The 22,871-nt window shown below is 44.0% G+C and overlaps 1 protein-coding gene across 1 annotated transcript in view; it reads left to right on the top strand.

Moving 5' to 3' along the window:
- ISM1 (isthmin 1) overlaps window positions 1-22,871 on the top strand; it is a 79,860-nt gene that overhangs the window by 42,697 nt on the left and 14,292 nt on the right. Inside the window, exons 2-3 of the mRNA XM_017517456.2 lie at window positions 7,012-7,251; window positions 16,404-16,668. Of these exons, the coding sequence (XP_017372945.1) occupies window positions 7,012-7,251; window positions 16,404-16,668 (505 nt within the window). The remainder of the gene's footprint in view (window positions 1-7,011; window positions 7,252-16,403; window positions 16,669-22,871) is intronic.

Genomic DNA, 22,871 nt, shown 5'->3' with positions numbered 1-22,871 from the left:
TCTTCTTAGCAGTGCCTGCTCCTCAATCATGTTAACGATAATCAGTGTGCCATTTTATTCTTTTATCTCTTCAAACAGCAAACACTTTTGCTTTTCCCTTTGAAATACCACTACTGGCATCCTTGAACTTATTTTTAGATGTGTGGGAGTGTTCCAGACAAAATCGATGCTCAGCCCAGATAAAGCCCCGAGTGTGTTTATCATGGGTAGAAGAAAATGGAGTGTTTGAATGTGGAAAACACACAGCCATATGCCTGGGTGCGGTATGACTTCCTTTCATCTGGAAAAAGGAAACAAGCATTGTCGATAATAATGTGCAGATGTCCAGCCCCAAATGAGGACATATTGCTAATTAACTATATTGCTAGTTTGTTTTAAGGAGAGTGGCTGTAGTGACATTAATTGTAATCTCTGTTGTTTGTTGTTCAAAGTCTATGAGCCCAAATGCATTGCTAATAATCTTTAATATCTTCAACAGAAGATTCCTAGGGTTTTTTCCTTTAGAATCCCACATAAAAGCCACATTAGGGGTAATGAGGCCTGTAGCCTGAGCCTAATTAAAACAAAATCTAATGAGACCCTTGTTAGCCCATGATAACTTTAGCCATCATTATCATCAAATAGTACTTATTGGTTGCCCCCTGAGCTTGCAAAATTGGGGGAGGGAGGAGGGAGTTTGGAGAGCGAAGATAGGGCCTGTTCTTTGCCTTTCAGAAATTTGCCATCCAGTCTGCCTCCAAGAAGTCTGCCTGGTTGTGTTAATCTGGGGAATAGTTACCAGTTTTTGTCTTAAAGAGAAAAAAATACTAAACTTTTCTAGACAGCCACAGTTTGTTACTAATTTGTGCCTCTTCTGGAGGTTCTGAAAGTGGTGAAATCATCTCTCTTCTTCAGATGCCAGTCCTTGGTTGGTGTTTGCAGAATAGGGTAGGTGGCTATTTGCAGACTGGGACAGTGATACTTAGCACATTTTTTCCAAAAGAGGATGCATCACCCATTTCCATAGCTTCATCTTCCTCCAATTGTAGTGTTCATCCTAATTTGACCTGTGGCTTGGTTGTCCAAAAAACCTCATTCCCTCTCCTTTGTATTTATCTGTCTGTGCCAAATGACCAGTTGGGGACTCTGGCCATTCTGACCACTCTGACCCTGCATGTGGCTATAGCCATCCACCTTCGTCACAGACACAGCCACGATGAGCAGCTCCTGCTATTCAGTGGCTGGAGGCAGTGACTGGACAGTCTTGGTGCTGGACCAGGCTGTACTTAGTATAAAGGACACAAGTGGTTAAAACATGTGAATTTGTCATCTGAGAAAAACTGCACCTAGCCTAAAGAGGAGAGATTTTCTCTTCTCAGTTCATCTCAGCAGAGCTTTCCCAAGGGCATTCTGGGCCAGCTGATGAGAATGAGGAAGGAGGGATGAGATCCCAGCACCATGTAGCTTCAGCAAACCTCCACCTGTCCCAGAGGATGCCACCAGGGAAGTGGCAGCCTAGTGGACAAGTCAGAGGACAGTGTGATAGAAGCCTCTCAGGCCAGAGGCTGGTGGGCCAAGACTGTGTGTTGGGCCCGATGTGTATAACATTTACCTCCATTATTTCATATGAAAACAGCAGGTGTCTCTGATTGTTACTCTCACTGCATTTCAGCTCTGAAACCCTTTGGATCTATAAAACACGGCTCTGTCAGGCCTCAGAGACTCATCCACCAGGATTGCAAAGCTCCTGGACCCCTCCCCAGCTCCCTGCTCTCTTAACCTGATACATCTGCTGCACGTTTATCAGCCTTTTTGATTTCAGTTCAAACATCACTTCCTCTGAAAACCTTTCTTTCTTTTTAATACCAATTGCAAAGTAAGGAGTTTTATAATACCTACCTCAAATGGCACCAGTAGTTTTTCCGGATTTCTCTCTTTTGTGGGTATCCTTATGGATTTGGATAGATTCAGTGTACATCAGCCAAGGACAATCTCTTTTCATTTTGTCCAAATTCTCTGATCTGTGAGAAATGGGGGCCTGTCATGCTGGCTCCTGTGTTCTTTCAAAAGGATCCTGTTAATCATTGAAAGCTTCCTTGCTTCTTGGTGCATGAGAGTATCCCAAATTCATCTGTGCCCTCCCCACCCAAGCTCTGCACTCAATCCATTTGTCCAAGGAACACTGGTTCCTTTTGGCAAGGAAAAACCTCTTGCAATTGTGACAGTATTTGGCTAGTGCAAAAGTAATGGCGGATTTTGCCATTACTTTCAATGGCAAAAACCACCACTACTTTTGTACCAGCCTAATAGGACCCCTTAAAGGAAACATTACAGTACTCAGTGAGCAGTACAGCTGAGTAATGTTATGTGTAGATGCTGAAACAATGAAAAGAGTCTGTCAACATGTGCAGAGCGTATCAATGGCAGATTTGGAATAGGATATCAGGAAAGTTGGCAGCAGAACCCAGCATCTGTGTCCTGGCTGCCATAGTGAAGTTCACTGTGATGTTTCATTAAATGCCCTGTCGGCACCTCTATTATTTGGGAATTGTATTCAACTGCAAAGAACAGAATATCTAACATAGGGCCACTTAGCTAAACAGGGCCTTTTCATTTTTTCTTGGTCATCACAACTCAAAAATTAGGATCCCAAGAGGGAGCATTGCTACTGGTACTGCAGCATTGTCAACGTTAAGATCGGTGATAACAGTAAAAGACATAAGGAGGTCACCATTCCAGGACTGACCAGTGTGATAGCTCCATAATGCTAAGCCCATCATCTTTCCAGTCAGCCACACTTAGACTACAGCCTCCATCCTCTTGCCTGCCAACTGCCTCATTTCACATCAACCCTGGTATCCTCATTTCAGGCAGGACAAAGTGGAAGAGAGAAAGGCAAACAGCAAAACTGAATCTGAAAACTCCTTTTCAGCAGTTCTGTCCAGAACCTTCCACTTACTCCTCACTGGGCAGAAGTGTGTCACATGGTCATACCCAGATGCAGTGGATGCTGGGAAATGTAGTTTTTGCCAGGTCCACAGCCCCCTGAAACAAGCATCAAGAAAAAGAGGGGAAGAGACAATGGGCAGACAATTGCAAATGTCTGCCACAGTACTGCCATCTAAGGCAAAATACCAGGCTGCAAAAACAGGATTTTTTTTATTTACTATTCCTGTTTTAAATTCTAAAATAGGAGAGGATAATCACACAGTAGCTAAATAATTTGACCAACACAGATCACCTGCCTCAGCGATTGAACAGTGCATGTGCATAAGCCATTCAGTAGCTTCAGTTCTTCTGTTTTCCTTCTCATTGGTAGTCACAAGTCTGAACTTATAGCCACAAGAGGAAACGTTGCTGCTGGGGCTGCAGAATTGTCAATGTTAACTCACAGGTTGATGTTCAAGTCAAAGACACATTGTGGGTAAAGAAATATTTTTCCAAATTGAGCAGGCCCCCCTTGTATCACTTTAACTCAGGCAAAATGAATTGAAAGGCATTTTAGAAAGAATGGTGATGATTCTTTCCTTACATTCCCAGACTTTCCTAAGGTATCATTTTCAGAGAAGAATGTTTGCTTGCCTGAATAAAACATAATATTTTACTTTTAGCCTTGAGATCCACCCCTATTGAAAATCTTCACTCTGCTCTAATAAATTAAGTGAAATACTCAGTAAGTGAACTTGGTGATAGCTAGACTGATGTCCAAGGGGAGCTCTGCAAGGAGGATGTGCAGTGTGACCTTTTGAGAAAAGATGAAGGAAGTGTTTTCTTGTACATTACTAGGATATTCTGTCTGTCGTCTCCTACCCTAAAGTCTAGATAACAATAATGGCTACTCTCAAATCTTGTTGTTCATTGAATAAAACATGATTTCATTTTATATGGATCATCCTTAGCCACAATTTCCCTACCCTAGGATTTCCAGTATCTTAACAGCTTGGGGGTATGCCGTTGCAAGGAGCTAAGGTTTCCAGTTAAGTATGTTTTGGAAGAGATGCAAGAGTAACTCAGATGTTCAGAGATTGTGATTAGCATGTCTTTATTACTTCCCATCTTCCAAATATTTTACAAACACCAAAGCCTGTGTCTGGGGGGCAGGGTGGTTGGGAGAGATGGAGAAATGCCACAATTGTATGCAAAACTGAAGCCAAAACATACTTCAGCCCCAGTTGTCTGACTATTCCCGGCAGAGGTACTTGTGGCCTCAACTGCCCAGCCAGTGTCCCTAACTTGACGCTTCTCTTTCCATGTGTAGACAAACCCAACCCAAGTATCTTGACTAATCCTGCGGGGAAAGTACAGGGCTCTTCTTATTATCTAATCTGCTTTACATGCAAGGTCTTTGAGTCCTAGAGAGTTTAAGGGGTTTGCTTGGTCTGGGGCTAAGCCAGAAACATTCTGTGGTGGTGGATTTCCTATCAGGAAAAATGCAAGAGTCACATCAATCAATCAGACTTAGTCCTTGTTTTTTCAGACATCTAAGCAAAATGTCAAAAAGTAGCAAAAACACATATTCTACTTCCTCTAACATATAAGTGTTCATAGAGTACTTGATTACAGAGGAAAGGAAATAGATTTTTTCTATTTTGAACCTAATTAAGCAGTATATATCCATTGTGGCAATGAAGTTTAGGGCTTGATTCACAAGAAATACTAAAGCAGGGAAGCAAATTCTTGGCCCCTTCCAAGATTTGTAATCCTAAATCCTGCACAAGAAATTCTCCATAACAATCTAACTGTCCTTCCTAATGCTGTTGTAGAAGTTTTACAGTTGGAGATTAAGGGAAAAAAGCAAGGAACCATCGCATTCAGCTATCTTCCCTTTGGGATGTCATAGAGAAATCTTATGTTGAGGAAAGATGGCATGATCTCTCTCCTCTCCCCTCCCCTCCCCTGCCTCTATCTCTCTCACTCCCCCTCCCTCCCTCCCTTCCTCTCTCCCTCCTAGGCTCAAACAATAATACATTTGGCCTCTGTTGCATTGAGTATTGTCTCGAAATGTCAGGACAACTCCCTCTATCAGGATGTGCCAGAAGACGAAAACCATGGCAGAGAGGTGGCTGGAAAGGTGAACAAAGACACAGCCCCCGGCCACATCTTCTGAGCTGTGGAAGGGCGAGCAAAAACATGCCGCGGAGCATCCAGCTTTCCGCTGTCACTGCATGTTTTCAAGAGGAGACAGATAAGGTTTCTGTCTCCACACTCCCCTTGGCCTCTTGGAACATTCAGAGGTGGTCTCCGCACTAGTGAGTTTTTTCCTTAGCCCCATTCCTATTTAAACATATATTTATAAATCCATTTCCAGCTGGGGATGGTGGAACATGCCTGTCATCCCAGCTACTCGGGAGGCTGAGGCAGGAAGATTGCTTGAGCCCAGGAGTCTGAGGCTGCAGTGAGCTTGATTGTGCCACTGCACTCCAGCCTGGACAACAGAGCAAGACCCTGTCCCTAAAAAATGACACATAAATCAAAGTAAAAATCAAAACCCCTTCCCTAAGTTTAGCTCTTCAAGAAGCTATGTATCTGCTAGTGTGTTTCGGCCTCAGTACTCTTGACCTTGGGTGCTCAAAGTCATGAGTGTTTTTATATCAGATATAACCCTTTGGCTGGGTCAGAGGCACTGTGGTGGGGGGCAGAGGGGGTGTGTGGAGACAGTGTGCTGGAATATATACTCCCAAACCGAAAACATATCCAAGAATAACAAGAACATTAACCACTGACCCAAACGCTGGTGAAATTCTATCTCCTTGTCTCTCTCCACCAGTAAACATGAAAATGCCATCCCTGAAGGCTGGAGTAAGTCTTCTGTGAGAGGACCGGGGGAGAAGAAGAAAGGCTGGTTTGGGAAAGGAGTCCAGCAACTTCTATACTCTGCAATCACTAGAGAAATCTCCCCCTCGTGATAACAAAAGGAGATATTTTTCACAACTGGGAAAAAACAAGGGGCTTGTACTTTCCAGAATAAAACCATTAGATTTCAGAATGCCTTTTTGTGACTTTTTCTTTGGCTAACCCCGTCTCTTCGTCCTCGTCACCTAGGGTTCTTCCCTCCTTCCCTCTACAACAGCTTCACTGGTCATTCTGTTTCTCAGTCCAGCCAAGCTCATTCCCATCTTGGACTTGAGTGCTCCTTTTGCTAAAATGTCCTTCCTCTAGATTATTGCAGGGTGCTAGCTTCTGTTATTAAGATCTTGCCTCAAGTGTCACCTTCTCTGAGGGGTCCTGGTTCTCCCTGGCCACCTGTCGAAGGTTTTTCCCCAGACACTCTCCGTTATCTTCTCTCTTTTCTTCTTGGAAGTCACTATTCTCTGTTCTGATCTTATTTATTTATCTGTGTATTTATTGTTTATTCCCCTCACCTAGTTGTACACTTCAAAATAATAGGTCTCATGTCTATCCTGTTGATTGCTGTATCACCTGTACCTAGCATGGCTGGCATTTGTTGGATGGATGGATGGATGGATGGATGGATGGATGGATGAGTGTGTGGGTGGAAGGAAGGAAAGAAGGATATGTGAATGAATGTGTGGATGGGTTGATGGTCAAATGGAAAGACAAATGATGAATGGATATAATCAATAATATGGCTCAAGAATTTTATCCAGCATGGTCAGATCTTTTGCTCCATAGCCTACACCAAAGAAACTAACTCTGGACACTAGAGCTATAACTAAAGCCAAGGTGGTTAATCAGTTGAAGCTGTGAGAAGAAAAACATCATTTGGTTCCAGCTTTAAATGCACACCTATTCTCCTTCAAAATAGCATTTTCATTTTTAAAGTACTTTGAAGCTTAATGAATAGCTCATAACTCATTAACCCTCAGAACATTCCCAAGTAGCAGGCTATGAGAAGTTTTGATGATCTGGCTTTTAAGATATGAAGAAACTAAACCATAGAGTTGCAAAATGAGTTTGGAATACCATGCTGGCTTAGTTTCAGTCACTGGAATTGTCCTTGCTCCTGAATGTAATGGACTGTTACGGGTGACATTTTTAAATCATGTGTCTTTGTTTGCTTGTTTGTTTTAGAATAACCTCAACGTGGGAAGTGACGCCACATCAGAAACCAGCTTTTCTCTCTCCAAAGAAGCACCAGGAGAGCCTCTGGACCACCAGGCTGCACACCAGCCCTTCCCCAGACCGCGATTCCGACAAGAGACTGGGCACCCTTCGTTGCAAAGAGATGGCCCCGGATCCTTTCTCCTCGATCTACCAAACTTTCCGGATCTTTCCAAAGCTGATATTAATGGGCAGAATCCAAATATCCAGGTAATTCTTGGCAGCTGGAAGGTGGAAGATAACAAAACAGTTCATCTTTTGTTTTGTGATGATTCCAGTGGAAACTTCTGCCTTACCTCACTTTTCTTCTTAACCCCTTAATGATTCTTCCTTAAGATCATGTTATCTCCATATGAACGGTGCTGCATTTCATTAAGTGACACCCTTGATTGTGAGATGTACCATTATTTTATGAACCACTCAAAAGAAGAAAACACCACTAATTAAAGTATGACACAACAAGGATTACAAGATACATAGTAATTTCAGAGACAGTCAAATATAAAATCAAAACTGATGAAATGTGGTAGTTATAGGAAAAGGCCAATCTCACCTGTGAACGGACTGGGAAAATGATTTCAAATATGATTTCAAAGCACTCAGGAAAGCTGTTTCTCTTAATGCCCCTCTAAACTTGCCTTGGACACCAGAAATTCCTTCACAAAGAGACAAGCTTCCGTTAACTCTAAAGTGTACATGACTTACAAAAAATATTAATAAGAGGAAGCAAGGTGAGAACAGGAGTTCCTAGGGGAGAGATGACTATCTTCCACTAAGATGGGATCTCATGAAGCAATGGGAAATGGGAGGTGAGGGAAAGGGTGCCTGGGATTAAAAGTTATAACTTCCATCTACACTGAAATAGCTCAGTATACTTTACAAAGCAAATGTTGATCTGATTGGATCCTCCCATCACCCTCATGAAGGAGACAAAGCCCATGTCATTTTTCTAATACTATCAACAATGCACCAGATACTCAGAAAGTTACTGTTTAGTTTACCCAAAGTCACATGGCAGTAAATAGTAGTTGTAGGGCTCAAACCCAGGCTCTGACTCCCAACCCACATTCAGAGACAAACTCCTAATTTTGCATGTTGTTTTTACCTTTCTCTGTTTCTGCCCAATGATGGCTGAGAGAGGCTCATCCTCCGGGCAACCCAGCCCCTACCCAGCTTTCGTCCTCATATGCCTGCTTCCATACATTTTTTAAAAGATGGTCTCAGTCTGTCACCCAGGCTGGAATACAATGGCATGATCATAGCTTATTGCAGCCTCTACCTCCCAGGCTCAAGCGAACCTCCCACCTCAGCCTCCCGAGTAGCTGGAACTACAAGTATGTGACCCCATACTCAGCTCACTTTTTAAATTTTTTGTAGAAACAGAGTTTTGTCCTATTGTCCAGGCTGGGCTCAAACACCTGGGCTCAGGCGATCCTCCTGCCTCGGCCTGCCAAAGTGCTAGGATTACAAGTGTGAGCCACCACAGCCAGCCCATAATAACAGTTTTAGATCAGGTTTCGTTGACCTGAGTTGTTTCGCTCTTAACACCAGTGTCATGGTGGCAGACAAATGTCACTGAGAATACTTAATTAGAATACCAACCCTTGCTGTATATAAAATGCTGCATTAAGTTACAGGAAACTGAAAAATGTAAGGCCTGTTCCCTCCAATAAATGAGAGAGATGTGAAGATCCCAGCAACCACATAAAATAGTGCCAGAAGGACCATGAAGACAGAGGAGAAAAAGCACTGTGTCCTCAGGGGGATGGATCTCAATAGGTGGGAAGAAGTCAGGCAGGCTCTATTGATGGCACAGAGTGAAAAATGTTACGGAGATCACTCTTCAACAACCCATGTGCAGAAATCACTGCGTGCCCCAGTTAATAGTTCTGGTGAGTTTTGGATTGTTTTAACTGATAAATTGGAAAAACAGGCCTTTGGCTCCTACGTCCCCTCTCAAGGGACTGACCACATGGTGTGATAAAGAGCAATGGAGCCCTTTGGAATAGGTGCAGATTGGCAAGAAAGGCCCTGACTTCATACCATTGCTCAGCCTTGCTTCCTGTCATGGCTCATCCACATGTTTATAGGTGTTCTGGTTCCAGAATCAGGCAGCCCTGATCCCAAGGGCGTTTGGGCCATGCCCAAAACAATCTGAAGCCTGCTGTTGCTAGCACTGTTTCCCAGAGGTGGGAATGTTACTTGGGATATAATGCTGAGGACTGAGCTATAATACCAGTGTAATCGATTTAAGAATTACTAAAGTAAAGTCACAGGAATATGCGTGTATGCAGGAGAATGGAAGGCTGCTGGGGACTGTTTCCTCATTGAAAGTTATTGGGTGCTTGCACTTGACCTAAAAACCCAGTTTCACACAGAACTTCTTGGGATTCCCTTTCTATCTTCTAGATAAATCCATCAGTCTGGAAATTCCCATTCCCTACCTAGACCTCACTGGGGTCTTAATTTTATTTTGTTTTATTTTGACAAGGTCTCTGTCACCTAGGCTGGGGTGCAGTGGTATAATCATGGCTTGCGGAAGCCTTGAACTCCTGGGTTTGAGTGATCCTCTACCTTAGTCTCTGAGTAGCTGGGAGTACAGGTGTGAGCCACCATTCCGAGCTAATTTTTTTTTTTTTTTTTTTTTTGTAGAAACTGGACCTCACTATGTTGCCCAGGCTGGTCTTGAACTCCTGGCCCTAAGCATTTCTCATGCCTCAGCCTCCCAAAGTGCTGGGATTATAGATATGAGCCACTGCAACTGGCTTGTCTTTTTAAAATATTACTTAAATATTAGGGAAAAGCAATAGTGTAAAGGCAGTTGGGACTCCCAGAGCTGCGAACCCCAGATTACTTTTCAAACGAAAGGAAGGGGGAAACATTAAGTGCTGGGCTCTCTGGAGCCCATGTGATGGACCTGTGCAGGAGCTTCGTGGAGCAGCCAGGCTTACAATTCATTTTTCACCATAATCTGCTGTGTTATTTAACTAAATGAGAAGTAGAGAATGCTTTGGAATAGTGCCACCTGGCTTCCTAAGGGGAGACAGGGCTGTCAGTTGTGGGTGTGGAAGGAAGTGAAGTGAATGCGGGAGCAGAGAATAAACATAGGATGCGTTAGAATAAGGCCACGCTGGGCCGTGGGTGCTTGCAGCATGGGGTGCTCTTCGGCAGTGCCTCTGGGACCTTTATAAAATGCACGTCTCCATGAGCTGTTACAAAAGTGTAGTTGCAGAGATGGTAGGAATGGAAACGATTTGCGCGCATCTCCTCTGAGCCCCTAAGCTACCTGCTCATGTGGACTTCAAACAGGTGAGAAGTCACAGCCCATGCTTTCTTTTCCCTTTGTCTTACTCCTACCCCCAGCACAAGAGCAAGAAGCCTACCTCCAGGTGGTGCTTCCGAAAGAGATGCTCTGGAGGACAGGATAGGGAGCGGGACAGGGCTACTCCTACCAAATCACCATATTTTTCTGAGTTACCCTTTATGCAGCAAAGATCACCATAACTCCCAAGAATAAAGGTGTACCATAGCTCCAGGCATGAAGGTTATTGGCCAAATGGACTCAAAATTAATACAGCTCCAGCCTAGATACTGTCAAAGTCAAAAACCCAAAAGGAGTAAGCCAATAATCTCTTTTTGCCTACTGCCCAGCTGAGTTATTCTATTTCTGCTCTATACAATCCCTATCTGTTACTTTTCTAAGAGGGAGGGGGTGGCCAGCATTTAATTAATCTGATGACATTTTGGCCCTAAAGAAAATAAAATTGTGCTGCATTTCTGGCCTTCTGTTTCTGGAATACCACTAAAGGTTGGCATTGGTCATCCAGAAAGATGTTCAAAGAAAGAATAAAACAACTGCTACCCCTGGGAGCCCCAGCCTTCTGTCAATGTGTACTTATATGTGTGTGTGCACACACCACAGCACTAGCCGCTGCAGCCCCATGCACCATTGCACTTGTGTAAACCAGTTCCCTGGTGGTTCTTTAAAACATGAGGCGCTTTCTATGAGGAGTTGATGTTTTCCATGTTGGTAGCCCTCACCCCTTCCTCAAAGCACTGTTCTTTTGTTGAAATCCACTGGTTTGACACAGGTGGATTCAGCCCAGCAGACAGCCCCACAGGTCCCTGCGGGCCCCGTCAACGCATTCCCTCTCCCTGGGTAGCAGAGTGAAGTCAGATGAGGAGCCCTTCAGTGAGTCGGCTTCTGCTGCCAGGGCTTCTGGCCTCATCTGCCCCTTGCCCTGGCAACCTGCCTTGGCCCCCACCCGATTCTCCCTAGCTGGAGCCTGGGAGCTGAATGGGAACTTGATACCTGCCCTCTGCACCACCCCACCCCTTCAGGCTCTGGAAGTGTTTCCCACGCTCCAGGACTAAGGAAATAGCCTGCACCTTTCTGAAATGCCATCACTAAGCCCATGCAAGAGACCACGTCCCTCCTGGGCCTCTTGACTTTCAGGGTAGGAAATCCTAATAAAAGCCCCAACATCTGCTTCTATAGAGCGTTTTAACTCCCAGAAGTCAGGCAGCCTCTGTCCCAAGTGAATCAGACATTCCTATTTTAAGACTGGCTTCAAGCTGTGGAAATGAGGAGGGGAAAAAAATGCACAAAGTAGAAAGAAATGGCCTCAAACTCCTAAACTGAATCTCCATATGAAATTTTAAAAAATGTAAGAGGTTGGGTTTTTATTGAAAACAAAAATCATTCAGGAAAGAATGTAAATCCCCCAAAACAAGTTAGACTTCAGCTTTGCTGGGTTTTCAGTCTGCAGCTGATAGTTAGATAGCAGAGGCAAAAATCTCTGCAATAAATCCATTATTGGGCTTACTGTATCAGTTCATTATGACACAAGTTATTCTCAACCAAATATTCTCTTTTCTGGATCAAACTGATATTAGTATTCATTTCAACCAATATACTTATTTCTTTTCTCCCATTAAGAGGAACTTAAAAATAGGCTTCTTTTTCCTTGCACAGACTTAATAACATGGCCATAGCCCTCTTGAGTGCAACAAGATACAATCAGAGGAGTTCACTAGGGCTACAGTTGTTCAAGCTTCTACTTTTGATTTCCCCTTTCCCTTTTTCTCTAAAATACTCTTAGAGGAATGACAGGTCTGGCTAGATAGGAATCAAGATATTTCTACCCAAGATGTGAACCCATGCCCCTATAAAGATAAGCCTGTTCAGCTCAGATTCTCATGGGGTACTGCTGTCAATATATGGAGGCAGATCGACTTGTGTTTAGGATCACGTACTGCCATTTAGTCAGCCAGGCTTGACCTCTGTAGCCCCATGCATGTTATTGGGCCTCTCTGTGCCTCAGTTTCCTTGTCTATAAAATTGGAATGACAATACTACCTATGAGTAGCTATGTAGTATAATACTGCATATAAGTATGATTATGAGGATTCAATGAAGTTATCCATATGAAGTGCTTAGCACAGGGCCCCATATAGGATAAGCTTCCCAGAACTGATAGATGCTGGTTGGTGATATTGGCGATGAAGAAGACAGAGGAAATGTATATAAAAATAACTGGGAATCAGAACTGGTTCTGAGATCGATACTATACCTTACTTGCTGTTTACCTTGGGGCCTTAAATTCTACAAGCCAGTTTCTGTGCCTGAAAATTAGGTCTAAGTTGTGTAGATGGACAGTAGTGCCTGGACCGGCACTCTGCAAGTCTCAAAGCAGTAACCACAGTTAGCCGGGGTTGCCACCATTGTTCTTACAGCATCAGCAGCTCTGAGAAGAGGGAATTAGATATCTTCCCAGTCCATTTCATGTTCTTTGCATGGCAGTTGTCAAGGAAGAAGGGGTGGAATGATCTGGATTTAAAACCCTTGTTGGAGACATGTCCTCTGTGCTCCCGAGGAAATCATTTTTCTCTCTGGAAAACACCTGCCCACTCCCCCCGATTTCCACAGATCACAAGGCCTAGAGGACTAACAAGCAAGAAGTTTTTCCTAAGTTTGAAGAGCATGCCTCTGTATTCTCAGTGGCATTCGTGTATTATCAGCTAGACTGAGAATGGTATTGGTTTCCCTATGGGAAGTGCATTTCTGAGCAAGAATCAAGAGTTTGTTTCTAATCAATGTATTAATTTTCAAGAGAAGGAAATCTGATCAAGGTACATTGGATCTTTTCCTCATTTCCTGATTTTAAACAGAATTTTCCAAATTGGCGCTTGTTTTGGACTTTCTTTCTTGGAGCTGGGGAGCTTCTGCCAGGAATTGAACTGGAGGCATTCTTTTATCATCATGACTTGAGTGTGGAAAAGTCCAGAAGAAAAAATATACTAAGACGCTTCAATTATGTATTCAGGATGAGAAAGGATGGTAAGATCTAGGGCCTTTGTCAGTTTGGAAATCTGTGCTCACTCCCACACCTGCCGTTCATCACATTGATCATTGTTCAAGACATCTTTATCAAAGGATTCTTTGATGCTAAAAAACATGTAAATAAAATGAGAGCAATAGGAAACATCAAATGAGCCCTCGCCATTGGAAAAGTCATTGATGACACTCATTAAGTCTTTTTAATTGGATGCCTATGAAACCTCAGGTTCCAGATTAGATTTCTCCTTTTGATACCAGCATGAGGTTTTCACTTTCTTAACTGTAGGGAAGGGTGGATCCTGAGAGTTGTTTGTTTTGTGTTTGTTTTTGTTTTAATTCAATTGAGGCAGGGGCTAGTAATTAAAGGGAAAAATAAGCCTCTAAGTGTTGAGATTTAGTCGTCGATACAGCTTTAGGAGTAAATTTGTATTTTGCTACTCATCGCCTAGCCAGGCAACAAATCTGTTTTGTTTGGATCTGAGCAGCAGTTAGGAGAAACCAAAAAAAAAATCGTATTGACAGTAATAGCTTGAAACATGAAATTGTTTTTATTCCCAGCTTGGAGAAATTGCAGGGCACGTTTTGTTTAAGCAATCCCTTTGACTCCAGTCTGAATACAAATGGAATACCAAAAGTGTTGGGCACATTCCCTCTTATCTCCTACCCAGAGACTGATTTCATTACCATAATTGCAGGCTGGCCTGGCTCTTGGCAGCCTCTCCCCTCCAAGACCCTTAATAGCCTTGCAGCTCAGTTGTTCCGTCTCCAGGCAGAGGAAGACGGGGCTGCAGAGAAGAAAGGTATGTCTCCAAAGGCTCAGCATCGCCCTGCCACTGCCCAGCTTGGCTCGGCTCCACCTGGCTGTGTGCTTCTTGTCCACTTGTCTTTCTGAGCTTCTGTGTGGGTCCCAGTTACCGTTACTCTCCGGCAGCCATTCATTCTAACAAATGGCAATGATAGAAGATGTATGATGTATTCCTTTGCTTTTGTTTCCCTTTTTTTTTTTTTTTTTTTTTTTTTTTGCTGGATAGTATTATATTATGCATATATATCTTTTTTTTTTTTTTTTTTTTAATTTTTGGGATTACTAAACAGCTCCACAATTATTTCCAAATATGCAAGAGATGCCTACAAGACCGCAGTAAGGGTGGTGGCATGGCTTTTCTAGGTGTCCCACGACAGAGGAGAAAGGTGCACTTGGCCTGCTGCAGCCTGAGTAGACTCTGGGGTTGAAAGTCACGCTCTTGACCATGTGTCCTGACCCTGTAAAACCAAATCCCAGGCCCATTGGCTGGGCAACATCCTTTGAAGTGAGCAGAATTCAAACCTCGCCATTCCTAACACAAAAGGAAGGGGCTATTTGTCTCAGGGATGGCCGCACCCCAGTGTGATTTGGCAGAGCATCTCAGCAACTCTCTCAGATGTCAGGTTAGGGCAAAACTGGAAATGCATCTGCCCAGTACATCTTGGGTTGATTACTTGGAACGCGTGTTTCTGATTCATTTGCACATAACTCATCCGAGGGTGTTGCAAGAGCTGTGTGATGGCCAAAGGAACCCAATGCATCTTTTATTATGTTTTTTAAACAAGTCTCTCTAGGTTGATTGTCTCTTGGAGCCAAGAAACTTCATTCTTCCAGCCCCGTGACAGACTTCAAAATGAGACTTTCGTAAATCTGAGAACAAGTTCTAGCCTTGGCTCCAGGACTGTCTACTCTGACCCTACGGGTTGGTTGAGGAGTGTGCAGGCTAGTGATGAACCATGGAATGAATGAAAATCATAGCTGGGAAAGCCTGGTTTGAAGGAGCTTGTGCTCATGTCTCTACACACCCTGAAACAACCAGCCCCCACCTATGCCTGTGGTCTTGTTGTTTCTTTAATCTCATGAAGGGACAGTAGGTCACTTACTTTTTGAGAGACAGTGTGGCAAAGTTAGGAAGTGCATAGGCTCTAGAACCAGACTCCCCACGTCTGCCGCTTACTAGCTCTGTGACCTTAGGCAGGTTGTTGGTGTCTCCGTACACCAGCGTTCCCTGGCTGTGAAAGATATCTGGCAATCATGTCAAAACTTAATAGTTTGAGCCAATGATCATGGGATTGCTGTGGGTCAGGAATTTGACTAGGACTCGGCTGGGAGAGCTTATCGCTGCTCCATGTGGTGTTGGCTAGAGTGACCCAATTGAGGCTGGAAGATCCAAGATGGCCCTACTCACGTGACTGAGGCCTCAGAGCTGGGCATGGGCCAAGGGACCTTGGTTCTCCTCCATGCAGCCTCTCTCTTTACATTGTCTCTATACACCCAGTGGTCTAGGCTACGCTTCCTCACACAGCGGTTAGAACATTCCAAGAGAAAGAAAATGAAAGCTGTAAGATCTCTGTTAAGACCTGTCACTATTCTACTCCTACCCATTTTGCTGGACAGAGTGAATCACGTGACCCGTGTAGATTTCCAGGGAGGGGAAATGGGCTCCACCCCTCTCAATGGGAGATGTGGCACACACAAACACGGATGGGAGGTCTTTACGAGAGTTGAATAATATAGGTGGAGCATTTAGTACAGTGCCTGGTACACAGTTTGTGTTCATAAATGTTATGTTTTATTATAATATGATTATTCTAGAATCACTTCAGGAACAAATATAGTACATGTTTATTTCCTGAATGAAAGGCTTCTCAATACCACATGGAGGAGAAACAAACACTCCAGGCTTCACTCTACTCAAATTACTGACCCACACAGCAGTCCAACCGTCATTGTTTCCAGCTATTAAGTTTTTAGTCATCGGTAAATCAGGAACTCCAGTGATGAATTTTCCCCTCCCAACCCAAGGACATGTTCCATCTAGTCGTGGAATTCCTGTGGGCCATCCCTGAAGGTTTTGCATCATGCATCACCCTCAGCTTTCCTTCACAAGGGATGTATCCATCATCTCCCTCTGCCCTCTCAGACTTTCTTCCAAGGGTCACGTAGCTCGGAGACTGTTGACTCCACATTGACCCTGGCCTGTTCTGAATTCTTCAGGTCACCATAGAGGTGGTCGACGGTCCTGACTCTGAAGCAGATAAAGATCAGCATCCGGAGAATAAGCCCAGCTGGTCAGTCCCATCCCCCGACTGGCGGGCCTGGTGGCAGAGGTCCCTGTCATTGGCCAGGGCAAACAGCGGGGACCAGGACTACAAGTATGACAGTACCTCAGATGACGGCAACTTCCTCAACACCCCCAGGGGGTGGGACCATACGGCCCCAGGCCACCGGACTTTTGAAACCAAAGAGCAACCAGAATATGGTGAGTTTACCACCCAGTAATATAAAATTGATGGGAAGAATAAATGAGGATGATGCCTCGGACATGGAGCCAAGCAAAAACCCTGCTTACAGCATGTGGCTTTTGGTCTTCTGTGAGGCATACCTCACAAAGACTCTGTTCCGCAGAAGCCCCAAGGAGGCACCACCAGCCACATTTTTCTGGAAAGACTATAATTTTAAATCAAATCATAATCACTATACCAATTACCCTAGGAGATAATTTTTTTAGGATCTTTGGGGTTCTTTCTGCCTCTACCACCCCTCAAATTTTAGTTTTATTTCTAAAAATGAAAAAATTGTCCAATTAACTTCCTTGTATTTTTACTGTAAGAATTCATACTGAAAATCAAGATAGTAAAAGAGATGTACGGTTGCTTCCTTTGATCAGGCAACTGTGTTGTATTTGATATTGGCAGTGAAGTGGTCCTTGAGAATTCACACAAGCATGTGTGTCTCAGGTTTTTAAAGTAAGCCCTCCCCCAATAAATTTCAAAACTCCAAGTTGGGACTTCTGGATTCCTGTGTTTTTGGAGTAGGATAGGTGAGGTAACACCTTCCAAATGCAGTGAGTTAAAATAATAAAAGTTCATTTCTCACTTGAGTTGTGATGGGAGACAGGGTAGGAGAACTCAGCTCCACTCAGTCATTCAGGGATCCAGCCTCCTCCCATTTTAGAGCTCCACCAACTGCTGGGCCTGAGAGTTATTCCCTGGATGGTCTGTGTCCAGCTGGTGTCCAGGGAAAGAAAGGGAGCCTGGAGAAGGAACACACACTCTTAAGGCCCTCAGCCTAGAGGTGACACACATCAGATCTATTGAAATTCCGCTGGGAAGACCTGGTCATATGGCCCCACCTAAGTGCAAGGGAGGCTAGGAAATGTATTCTATGTATGTCCAAGAAAAAGAGGAAACCAATTTAGCAAGCATCTGGCCAGAGTTAGTGGGGAATCAGGCAGTTTGTTATAAGAATGTTTAATGTCTTACAAGTGCACCCATCATCATGATGTTTTTGTGGCTTCACCATCGGTGGACTTGGAGTGAGCAGTATATGAGGAGGATGGCTTGTCTCCTACCATTTGCATTTTTCAACAGAAAGACCAATTGTATATTAGAGAGTCATTTCTTCTCATTAATAGAGAATTCTAAGCAACTTGCAAAACAGCAAGACAAAAATATTTTTTGCTACATCATCAGTTGTTCAGCCAACATTTATTAAGAGCAAGTGTTGTATCCAACAATATATTGGGTACAAAAATGAGCAAGGCATGGTTTGTCCCCAAATTGGATCTCACCCATCTGTGGACCAAGAGAAAATTAACCAATAGAGCAAAATAGTGCCATGATGGAGACGCACATCAAGTGCTAAGGGAACAGAAAGGGAATTCTACATCCCTTCCAGCAAGGGGGCTTATGAAACCTTCACCTTTCCCAGAGGAAGTCAAGTTATCTGCTTTCCAGGAGGAAGGACTTGGGATATTAGCCAACATTTAAATAGTACTTACCATGCACTAGTCCCTGTTCATGGCATTTCACATATATTATTTCATTTATTCAGCTCTCTGAGGCAGACACTCCACTTTACAGATGGGAAAACTAAAGCCGGGAAAAGTTAAGCAACTAGATCTGGAGGGCCAATACCTGAGGCTCACGGCAGGCAGTCTGGGTCCACGGTCTGTCCTCTTGACTACTATACAATTCTGCCTTTCTGGGGAAAACAGTAGCGTACCCCTTAGGACAGTAGAAGGATCTAGAAATGAGTGCTTAGGTTGGAAGATAGAAATGGGAGGAAAAGATCAGTGCCATTGATGAGAGAAGCACAGAGGATTGCTTGATGCCAGCCAGAGATTGCACAGGGTTGGTGGCTTCAGCTGTTTGCCCAGCCCGGACAGAATATTGTTTCTAAGAGTAGAGCCCAGACACCTGACATCAGAATCTTTCAGCTGCATGTTTAAAAATGCCAATCCTGGGCCCCAACCCCTTCCCTAAATACCAATAGTCCTCAAAGTGTGGCCTCCAGAACCTGCACCACTAGCATCACATGGAAACAAGATAGAAATGCATATGTTTCAAGCCTGACTCCAGACCTACGGAGTGAGATACTCTGGAGTAGGACCCAGAAATCTGTTTGAACATGCCCCCCAGGCACTCTGCTGCCTTGGGCACCTCTGTTTGAGACTAATGGTTCTCCACCTTGGTTGCTTGTTATACTCACCTGGGGAATTTTTTGAAATCCTGATGCCTAGACCTCTCTCCAGACCAACTGAATTGGGATCTCTGGGTATGGGTCCCAGGCGTCATTGTCTTTTAAGGCTCCAAGGATGACTTTATTGTGCAGCCCAGGATGGAGGCCACTGTCTCCATCTCCTAAATGAGAAGGTCTAGAAGTGAGACCTGGAGTCTGTTTTTTGCATCTTTGTTTCTGTCCTTTTTCAGTCAAGGTCACCAGATGATTCTCATGCACACTTGACGTTTGAAGACCACCACTAGAAACAACTTTTTCATCTGAACTTTACAGAGTACAGTTTGCTGAATTTATGAGCATTAGACCTGTTCTATTTCCATCTTGAGGCTAGAATTTGCTTCTCCTGGGGCAGTTACTGTGGCTACCTCAGCAACCCTCACCCCTAGCCTCCTAGATCTAGAGTACCATTTTGTTCTCCACACCAGGAGCTCACAGCATGCCTGGGTCATGGGGAAGGTCCCATCTTGTATTATTTCAAAGTACCTTCTAGTATCTTCCCCATGATTAGACTAGACGTCGGGATTGCTACTTTATAAAGTCATGTTATATACAGTACCTCTAAAGCAGTGCTTCTCAAAGTCTCATGTGCTCATAAATAACCCCAGGGGCTTGTTAAAATGTACCTTCAATGCAGTAGGTGTAAGGAAAGGGCAACAGCTTGAGTGAAGCTGAGACTGTCCTTCCTCCGACCACAGTTTTGGTAGCAATACTCTAAGCCCATTGTAGGTGCTCAGTGGCATTTGGCAGAATGAATGAATAAGTGATATTGCTTCTCAGGATAGCCCACAAAGAACATGTGATTTCCAGAATTCCATACAGCCTCAGATAAACAGATTCCCCCTTTTCTTTCTATTTATTTATTTTTATTTATTTATTTATTGAAAGACATGGGGTCTCACCCTGTTGCCCAGGCTGGAGTGCAGTGGTGCAATCACAGCTCGCTGCAGCCTCCAACTCCTGGGCTCAAGCGATCCTCTCACCTCAGCCTCCCAAAGTGCTGGGATTTTTATCCCACAGGCCCACTTTTATTTCAGTCAACAGGAAACGTCGAGCAATTTCTACGTATTTATCTCTATATTGGGTGCTGTTGTGGAGGAAACAGAAAGAGAACCCATCATCCAGGAAGTGGAGGTTCATGCAGTAGCAAAGCAGGGCAAGTCACAGTATCTTGGGGCTTGCAGCCTTGTCTGAGAAAGGCTAAAATGGCCACAGGAGCTGGCCTTTGTGGAGGAGGTAGATCTCAGAGTTTTGAAGGTAGAATTTTTAAATATTTGTCAGCAAGGAGTGTTTCTAAAAATCCTAGATGAAATAAATAGGATACAATGGCATCTGTAGAATAAATTACGAAATACACAACAGAAGACAGACATACCTTGTGATGATGAAAACACAGATGTGACGATGCTCTGAATCAGCTCAACTGTGCAAAGTATGTGTTTGAGATGCTGCATTTTAAATCCCTTCTGTGTAGATACTTGGGGTATCCAGGGCAAAGAGAGAGTTCCAGATAAATATTTTTTTGTCTAGCAGTAGTGTACCATTTCCACAATTGTTTAGAGAAGCTCACATAATGAAATTACATAGGTACTGCTTATTGTTACTTGGGTTACGACTCAGTTCTTTAAAATTCTCTAACTGGTCGTGATCCTATTTTAAGAGAAGATTTCACAGCGATTTTTGTTCAGGAGTTTTTCTTTGTAACGTTGCATTATGGCCACATAAGTGAGTATCTTAAAGACAGAGCAGCTTGGTCCAGAATCAAAGCTGCTAGAATACCAAGCTAGGGAACAGCATGTGGTGGGAACAGACAGATCTCAGATCTAATTCCAGCTCTGCCAAGTTTGGGCTGTGTGACCTTAAGCAAGTACCTTAACCTCTCTGAGCCTCCGTCTCCTTGTCCATAAAAAGAGGATGTTTCCACCTACCTCACAGGATTATTGTGGGAGTTAAATCAGTAAATAGACAGGGCAGCTGATTAAAGCTGGCCCTCAGTAGTCGGTAGGCACTGTCATCTAGGATTAATGGTGCAGGTTTGCTAGTGGCCAAGTCAAGACCCAAGTCACTTCAGTTGCCCCACCAGTGTCACTGGCCCACAGAACTCTAGTGCCCTGAAACTACAAAAGAATGACTTTAAAACACCAGGAGCATCCTTGAAACCCAGCTCTCAGCCCACTGCATTGGGGGTATTTTTATCTCCTCTTTGAGTTATTTGATGTCACAGCCAGGCTGTGTCGAAGCACCATACCATATAAGAAATGCTCCCAGGAAGAGTTTTTTCCTGCTGTTGTCATTATCTTTGCAATTACAGCTACTCACATTCATTTTCTGCTCTGAGCAGTGGTCCATGGTAGGTGAGCAACTGAGAACAGGCTTGTCTGATTATAGCAAAAGGAGCACTGTCCTCAATGATTTGTCCCCGTCAGAAATTCCCTTCTGTTCTTTGAAGACATTAAACAAATAGAAATCCTCAAGAGGAGGGTCTTTGCTGGGACATTGATGTGGGCCTGTGTGCTGGGAGAGCTTCAGGGGAGTGAGCTCACATACACATACACACTTCTTCCTAGGAGGCAGTTTCACTTCATTGCCAGCCTCAATAGGAATAATTAACCACATGGCGAGTTCTATGCCTAACTTTGGGGGACCCGCATGAAAAAAATGTTTGGAGATAAAATGGCTTTGTGAGTATTTAACATAAAGACATGGAGAAAGCCACTTACTGCAATAATAAATCCTTGATGGCTTCAGAGTCTGGCAGCTGTCTAGAGAGCATATTTTAGGGAGGATTTTATGGGGTATTTGTAACAGTTAGCTTTTGTTGCTTAGAAAACCACCTCCAAGCCAGCATGGTGACGCATGTCTGTAATCCCAGTACTTTGGGAGGCCAAGGCAGGAGGATTGCCTGAGGCCAGGATTTCAAGGCTAGCCTGGCCAACATAGTGAAACCACATCTCTACAAAATTTTTCTGAAGAACTTGGCCAGGCATGTTGACACACACCTGTAATCCCAGCTACTCAGGAGACTGAGGCAGGAGGATTCCTTGACCCCAGGAGTTCAAGGCCACAGTAAGCCATGATGATGCCACTGCACTCCAGCCTAGGTAACAGAGTGAAACCCCAAAACAGCTACAAAAAAAAGAAGGAAAAAAAAGCCACCCGCAAAATTAAGGGAATGAAAGAGTTACCTCTTTCTCTCTTGTGAATCCATGGGTTGTCTGGACTCTTCTGGTCTGGGCTGGCTTGGCTGGGGCTGGATGGTCTAGGCTGGCCTCCCTCACAGTGAGAAGTGCCCAGCTGTGTAGATGCAGTGTTGAGATGGCTGGGGCCTCTCTCCACTGGTCCCTCCCCCTCCAGGAGGCCAGCCTGGGCCCTTCACACTTGGTGGAAGAGTTCCATGCAGCAGGAGGGAATGCATGGACACTTTGTATACCCCAGCTGGCATCCTATTTGCTATTATCCCATTGGCCAAAGCAGGTCATGTGGCCTGTCCTGGAATGAGTCTGAGAGGTGAATAGCCAAGAGGTGAATTTCCAAGGCTTTGGAAAGAGGAATTATAGGTGTGATTTTTAATATAATCTGGCACAATATTAACATTTCATAATTTAGATCCAAGAGACTATAACAAGAAATCACCTCATGCAGGGATTCCAACGCAAGTCTTACAGTGAGTTTAACGCCGAAATCTCAAAGTTCAGGCATGATGCCTCTTCAAATTTGCTCTCTACGTTGCGATAATGGAGAGGTCAGGCTGCATGAGATTTCTGGATAGTGGAGGTCCCTTTGCTTTTGCAAAGCCAAGGACACCGCTTGGCGTCATTGGGGTATGTCTTATGCTGGTACCCACTCCACAGGTGATGGGAACTCTACCTAAGAGATTTAATAAGATTTCTTGGGCCGGGCGCGGTGGCTCAAGCCTGTAATCCCAGCACTTTGAGAGGCCGAGGC

Source organism: Cebus imitator, unplaced genomic scaffold (genome assembly GCF_001604975.1).
Source record: "Cebus imitator isolate Cc_AM_T3 unplaced genomic scaffold, Cebus_imitator-1.0 Scaffold632, whole genome shotgun sequence".
Lineage (NCBI taxonomy): Eukaryota > Metazoa > Chordata > Mammalia > Primates > Cebidae > Cebus > Cebus imitator.
This window is presented reverse-complemented; position numbering and strand designations above follow the sequence as displayed.